At 36.9% G+C, this 7,332-nt stretch overlaps 1 protein-coding gene across 1 annotated transcript; it reads left to right on the top strand.

Moving 5' to 3' along the window:
• Nucleotides 1-341: 341 nt before the first annotated feature.
• Nucleotides 342-6,876, top strand: tmem151ba (transmembrane protein 151Ba). Its single transcript, XM_019125745.2, has 2 exons — nucleotides 342-745; nucleotides 5,312-6,876. Exons 1-2 carry the CDS (start codon nucleotides 668-670, stop codon nucleotides 6,782-6,784), a joined length of 1,551 nt encoding a protein of 516 aa, XP_018981290.1. The 5' UTR covers nucleotides 342-667; the 3' UTR covers nucleotides 6,785-6,876.
• The last annotated feature ends 456 nt before the right edge of the window (nucleotides 6,877-7,332 follow it).

The following is a 7,332-nucleotide window of genomic DNA, read 5'->3' as shown; positions in this document are numbered from 1 at the left end:
AAATATATCTTTTTGATCAGTTTTGGTAAAATAATTTTGTTGATAAAATAAAAACTTTTAAAATATTTACAGTAAATTATATTATCTAAATAAATTATAAAATGTAACATGATTTCTTAAATTGAGTTTCATATGAATTATAGTCTATCACTAGAAAGTCATGATAGAACTAAAACACCTTTATTTAAGAAATGAGAAACCGCGTGCATGGAGTCATGGTCACGTACGATCCTCAGCAGAGCCGACTGGGATAAACAACACCCCTCTCTCTCTCTCTCTCTCTCTCCCCCTCCCCCCCCCCCCATCCCTCTCCCTCCCCCTCTCCAACCCCATATCTCACCTGGATCTGAGCTGCGCATCCGTGTGGATTCATCTCGCGCCTCATTGTCATTCACTCCGCGTTCACGTGCTCGTGTGCATGTGGATGCGCTTCGCATTTCGATTCGATTTCTGCATCTCGACGTGACTCAGATTTGCTTCTTTTATTTGCAAAACACCAATCCCGAGGGAGATGACCGCGGTTGCCCGGACAGCCTACAATCCCTCAAGTATTTGTTCCTTCGCGGAGTCCTGAGGACGCAGACGCGCATCGCGCGGTGTGGGAGGATGCTGCCTCGCTGAGGATCCTGACACATGGCTGTGATGCTCCAGGATCATCTCCTTCATCATGTCTCCAGCGGCTCCGGTGACGGACAGCAGTGCTGCTGATGTCCTCCACGAGCAGACGGACGCGCCGCGGGAAGCGGTGAGTTCAGCCGCGACGCGCGCGTTTCCATCTCGACGCGATGTGGGAAAACCTTTGTTACAAAACCGAGACGGAAGAGAACAGATAGTCGCTATATACTGTATGTTTCACCAAACGCTAATTAATGCAACGCGGTTCATGTTTAATTGACTCGAACATGGGGAGGATTGTGTGTGTGTGTTTGTGTGTGCACCGTGTGCACGTGCTGTGAAAGGAGACACACAAATATCCATATCTACTGTAGACAGACTGTATAAACCAATTACACGTTCAGTGCAGTGAAAGACAGTAATAGAGTGAATTTCAGGAAACTTCATATGTCATGGTCATATTTCGCCACCAAATCCAAAAAGAAAAGACAGAAAGAAAAAAAAACACCTGATATAAAAAAAAAAAAAAAAAAAAATCTGATTTTTTTATGACTACAACACCCCCAATATTTTAAGAAAATTTTTATTAATTATTAGTTAATTATTTAATAATTTATTTTGAAATTATATTTTGTTAAAATACTGCTATTCAATTATAAATATTTAGCATTATTATAAAATTTTAGCATTTTTATGACTGTAAACCCCACTTCTTTTAATTAAAACAATGTGTTTTATATAATTTATAGTATAATTTTAATTTAATTAGTATTGTTTACTGATTGAGTGATTGTTATTAAAATAATGTAAAAACTTTTTTAGAATATTTAATTAAAATAGTCCTCAAATTATTTTATTATCTTTGAATTATTGTTTAATTTGTTTACATAAATTATATATAATTGTATTATTATTATAATTATATAATTGGTAGTTTAATTTGAATATAAGAATATGTTATGTGTTAAGAATATGTTATGTTATGTGTAAAAATATGTTAAAATAATTATTGAATTATTTTATAATTTAGTTACATAAATTATATATAATTTATAAATAGTAATAATAATAATTTTCGTTCCTTTAAGAGTATGCTTGATTGTTATGAAAATATGCAAAAAAAATATTTAAACAAATTAATATAATTAAATTCTGAAATTTTGTATTTTAGAATAAATACATAAATTACATAATTGTATATTGTATATAATTGTTGTTGTTTAAATTGTATTTATTTATTATTATTTTCTCCTTCTTTACATTTTGGGGTGAGATGTGACCTGAATTTTGTGAGAATCACCCAGTCACTTTTTACAAGTTGTTTGTAATGATTTATTATATATTTTAGACTTTGAGAATTCATGAAACTTTGTTTGCTTATGAAGTTCTCACTGACATGTTCCCAACAGTCGGGGCCTCCCTGATGATCTAAACCTCATGAATTGGCAGTGAGGTCTGCCTGCTCTGCTGTCACATTACTAAAACTCCAGACGACTAAAATAGTCCGAATGAAAGTGGGACGCCTCGCTCACACCTCCCAAAATACACAGTGTGACAGCAGCAGAGACTCCTCAGTAAATCAGAGCATGTGTTTTCACTGCAGCGTCTGACACAGCCTCGGGCCTCGGCCTTGAGCACAACACAGGCTTTGTTTCACTAGCTTCAGCTTCAACTAACACAGTGAACCTTAGACTGTAAGGATGTGTTTTCTCTGTTGTGATTGTCTCATCTCATGCTCTACACTGTGTCACTGAAAGCTTGGTATTCACTAATTAGTGCCTGTGCATGAACACTTTCAGTCAAAGAAAAGTGATTTGTATTACTATAATCTGTTTACAAATTTAAACAGCATCTAATTCATATCCTCAAAGACCAAATTAGCTCAACTGATGAAGGTCATTCAGAGAAAATGAGTTCGGTGATGTGATTAGTAACTAGTTAAACCACATTTTTTGGCATTGACCCCACAACATCACACATATCAGCTGTGGATTAACCTAGTTGTGCTTAGGGTCAGTGTTTTTTTTAGTTAATGTTTTGAATGAGATTTTATTTTTATATTTTATATCAATTTATTTTATACTAGTTTTCATTTTAATTTAGTAAAAAATTGTGTTGCTTTTTTTTATTTAATAAATTTTTTTAATGTCTATATAGTTTTACAATTTTAGTTATTAATTTTAATATATTAAGTTTTAGTGCTTTAGCTTAAATTAAATGAAAATGAGAAATGTTGCCAAGGCAGCCAGGGTTATTTTATTTAAACAAAAAATAAAACCATAAAAAAAGAAAAGAATTTAAAGTTTAAAAGTTACATTTATTTTATTTCAGACAACATTTCTCATTTTCATCTCAGTTACTTGATGTACTAAAGTCACAAAAACAATAAATATAAAATGAACTATATAGAAAATAAATAAAAAATGCAAAAAACACACAAAATTACTAAAAATTTTACCAATTAAAATCTAAACATAAAAGATAAATACAAAATCTAATTCAAAATATTGATAAAAACTATAATAATATCTCAATATGGCACTAACACTGTTGGCAGCTAGATAAAATAAGTTTTTCATATTTTATTTTATTTCAAGTAATTCAAATGTTTTTATGGTTTTAGTTTTAGTTAATGCAATAATAACCCAGGTTGGGGTGTATTTAGTTTTTTTTTCCACCATGCAAAATAATTTCAGTTCATTATTATTTTTAAGAAAGTCTTGCTTTAATGGTCTGTTTCAACTTTTAAATACAATTCATGTTTCATGAACCAACCTTTTTCTGCAGAATGTCCTCACACAACCTCTTTTTTGATTACATTTCTATGATTTTTGGGCAAAACCTGAGAAAACCATTTTGTTTTTGAACAAAGTCAAGTTATTTTGTCTAATGCACCTCTTATTCAGTCTTTTTTCCAAAGATTTGTGAAAACAGTCATCACTCAATGCCGGCTGAGCCACAGGATGTATAAATATAATATTGTTGCACTGATTTTTAAGGAATTCCCTCAAAGAACTACTTGAAAGAACGTGAGGAGACTCAAATACAAAAACACAAATGAGTGTATTATGCATTGTATATTAATGGCTAATAAATACTTCATAAGTGCTGTGGTTCCCGCTGAGAGCTCCGGTCGTGAGGGTAAAAGGTAGAGCGGATAATTATGGAAGAACATCATCAATTATTTAATCCCAGCTGCCATGTTAAGGGCATAAGACAGCTATGCAGTCACATACTCCAGAAACAGCTAAATAAAAGCCTGAGAAGTTTGTTCAGCATGAATATGATCTTTGTATTTTGTCCATTCGTTCTCTCAAACTGAGGCTTTTCAAGAACCATTAACAAAAACGCTCTTAAAGCAGAAATGCCTTTGAACATGCTCACTTCATTTCTAATTTATATTTTTGTTTTAACCTTTATATATATATATACACTTTCACTTTTTTCACTTTATATATTACTGAAATGTAAAAATAAGTGAATTTGGTTACAAAAAATTAAACTTCACAAAATATATACATTTTGTTTGTTTATTTATTTATTTTTTGTTTATTTTTTACTTTTTTGGGGCACCTTTGGATAAAAGTGTCTGCTAAATTAAGAAATGTAAATTATGTAAATGCCAAAGAAGAATAATTTTTGGTTCCCCAAAATCCCGCTCAGTGAACAGTTTCTAAAAGAACTCTTTTTTTGTCTTAGTGTGAAGAACATTTTAAAATTCTAAAGAACCTTTGTCCATTATAAAAACCTTTAGGAATGGAAATGATCCATGGATGTTAAAGGTTGTTCATGGAATCTTCGAAGCAAATATGAACCTTTATTTTTAGAAAAATAATGTCATGTTAATTTGTGTGTGTGTGTGTGTGTGTGTGTGTGTGTGTGTGTGTGTGTGTGTGTGGAGTTAAAAAAAAAATCTTAAGATGTTCTCAAAAATTTCCTAAAAGGGAAAAAATTAAAATTCAAGACACCATTGGATCTATCGTAACTTTAAGAGGTTATTTACAATCTTTTTAGGAAGAATTTAAATTTAGAGAAAATAATTTTATTTTGGTTTTTTTCTTTAGAACAGTCCTTGAGAAAAAAAAAACATTTCTTAACCTTACTCTTAAGTTAGAAAATAAGAAGAAAGAGTGTTAGGTTGTAGATAAATGTTTTTGTAAAAGATGACCTCATCAGATTCTTCTGATCAATCAAATGCTTTTTCTTCCAACGTTTACAGTCCTGGGGTCGGATTCACGGAAATCTTCTTGAGAAAGAAATTTAGAAATTTTGTAAGATAAATTCGAAGAAGTTCGTAAGAATCAGTACACTCTTAAAAATAATGGTTTCAGAAGTTTTTTTTTTTTTTTTTTTAGCAGTGATGCCACAGAAGCCCTTCTCAGTGATCAGTTCACGAAATAACTATTTGTTTCTTAGTGTAAAGTACATTTTAATGATCTAAACAACCATTGTCTACTGCGAAGAACCTTTTATGGAATGAAGGGTTCCATGTCTGTTAAAGGTTCTTCATGGAATCATTAATGCCAATAAAGAACCATTTTTAAGAGTATAGAAGAACCATTGTTGATTGCACAAACAACTTTTCAATCAACTTCCACTAGAGAACCATTTGTGGAATGGATAGATTAAAGGTTCTTCATGGAACCAATGGTGGGTTTTTTAACCTCTTTCTCTCTCTTTGTTTATATCTTTACAGCAACGGCCCGTAAAACAGTCACTGAGCAAGTCCCTGTGCCGCGACTCGCACTGGAAATGCCTCCTTCTCTCACTGCTGATGTACTGCTGCGTGATCGCGATGACCTGGTGCCAGGTCACGAAGGTCACGCGCCTCACCTTCGACAGTGCTTTCAAGGGCAAGTCCATGCTGTACCATGACAGTCCCTGTTCCAACGGCTACATCTACATCCCGGTGGCCTTCCTCGTCATGCTCTACATGGTTTACCTGGTGGAGTGTTGGCACTGCTACTCGCGCAACGAACACCAGTTTAAAGTAGACCTGGAGAGCATCGCCGAGCGCGTGCAACGCATGCAACAAGCCACGCCGTGCATCTGGTGGAAGGCTGTAAGTTACCACTACATACGCCGGACGAGACAAGTGACGCGGTATCGCAACGGCGACGCCTACACGACCACGCAGGTTTACCACGAGCGCGTCAACACGCACGTCGCGGAGGCCGAGTTCGATTACGGGAACTGTGGGGTTAAAGACATCTCGAGACACCTCACAGGACTGGAAGGCTTTCCGGTGACTAAGCTGCGCTTCACTAAGTGCTTTAGTTTCGCCAATGTTGAATCCGAGAACTCCTATTTGACGCAAAGAGCGCAGTTCTTCACCGAGAACGAAGGACTGGATGATTATATGGAAGCGCGTGAAGGGATGCATCTAAAAAACGTCGAGTTTAAGGAATACATGCTTGCCTTCGCAGATCCAGATGGCTTGCCTTGGTATGCGTCGCAGTGTAGCTTCTGGTTGGCGGCGGCGTTGACTTTATCCTGGCCGTTGCGGGTCTTGACAGAGTACCGCACGGCCTACGTTCACTATCACGTGGAGAAGCTTTTCGGGTTCGACTACGTCGCTGTTACGCCTCTGGATGAGCGTCCGTTTTGCCGTCACATCCCGCGGGTCAACACCATCGACAGCACAGAGCTCGAGTGGCACATTCGTTCCAACCAACAGCTGGTTCCCAGTTACTCCGAAGCCGTGCTCATGGATCTGGCGCAGCAGTCCAGCTGCAACACGTTCTCGCCGCGTGGGATCGGCGCAGCCGGCGGAAACGGCTTCGGTGGATACCGGCAGAACTGCGAACGCTGCCATCGCTCCATCAGCAGCTCGTCGATCTTCTCGCGCAGCGCGTTGAGCATCTGCAACAGCAGCAGTCCGCGCTTGCCTTTCAGCGGAAGTCGGTTCTCGCTAGGCCGTCTGTACGGCTCACGCCGCAGCTGTCTTTGGCGAAGTCGCAGTAGTAGCCTGAACGATCCCAGCTGTCCGACGGAAAGCACGCGGTGCCTGGCCGGTCAGTCGGCCAATGAGGAGAGCCCACCTTCACCGCCGGCCTATCAGGACGCGCTGTATTTTCCCGTACTGATTATTCACCGCAACGAGGGCTGCGCCGGTCATGATCACCATTCACTGCACCGCAACGGATCCTGCGTGGAGACTTCGTTATAGGGTTAGCATAAGGACGAGAACACAAACCTGGTGTTCTTAAGTATTTGCAAAATGAACAGACTGGTACAGAAATGTTTGTAAGAATCTTTACTTTTCCCCTCTAAGTGTCCATTAGCACAAAACTTTGAATTGCACATGATTGCATTTTGTCAACAAATACAGTCTGACTTTTATCATTATATTTACACACTTGTGATGCACCATATTCAGCTTCTTCAACAATGGCAACATCTGCTAAAACTACTTCTTACTTTGCATTTGTAATCGAAATGGCATTTACAACTCATTTTACTTGCATAATACAACACACATTTCACGTAAAACAACATATTCAAAGAGAACAAATAAAATGATCCATGTAAAAATGTAAAACTTTATCGATGGAGAATTGGCTTGATCATGAAAGATGGTTGGATGTTAAAGGATTAGTTCACTTCCAGAATAAACATTTCTTGATAATTTACTCACCCCCATGTCATCCAAGATGTTCATGACGAACATTTGAGGTTAAAAAGTATTTAAATTTTCATTTGTTTTAGAAAATGAGC

Source organism: Cyprinus carpio, chromosome A20 (assembly GCF_018340385.1).
Source record: "Cyprinus carpio isolate SPL01 chromosome A20, ASM1834038v1, whole genome shotgun sequence".
NCBI lineage: Eukaryota > Metazoa > Chordata > Actinopteri > Cypriniformes > Cyprinidae > Cyprinus > Cyprinus carpio.
This window is presented reverse-complemented; position numbering and strand designations above follow the sequence as displayed.

Excerpts from the sequence above, each read along its gene's own strand:
- tmem151ba (XM_019125745.2), top strand. The coding sequence starts at position 668 with ATGTCTCCAGCGGCTCCGGTGACGGACAGCAGTGCTGCTGATGTCCTC. Across the intron at positions 746-5,311 it reads CGGACGCGCCGCGGGAAGCG|CAACGGCCCGTAAAACAGTC; the intron begins GTGAGTTCAGCC and ends ATATCTTTACAG.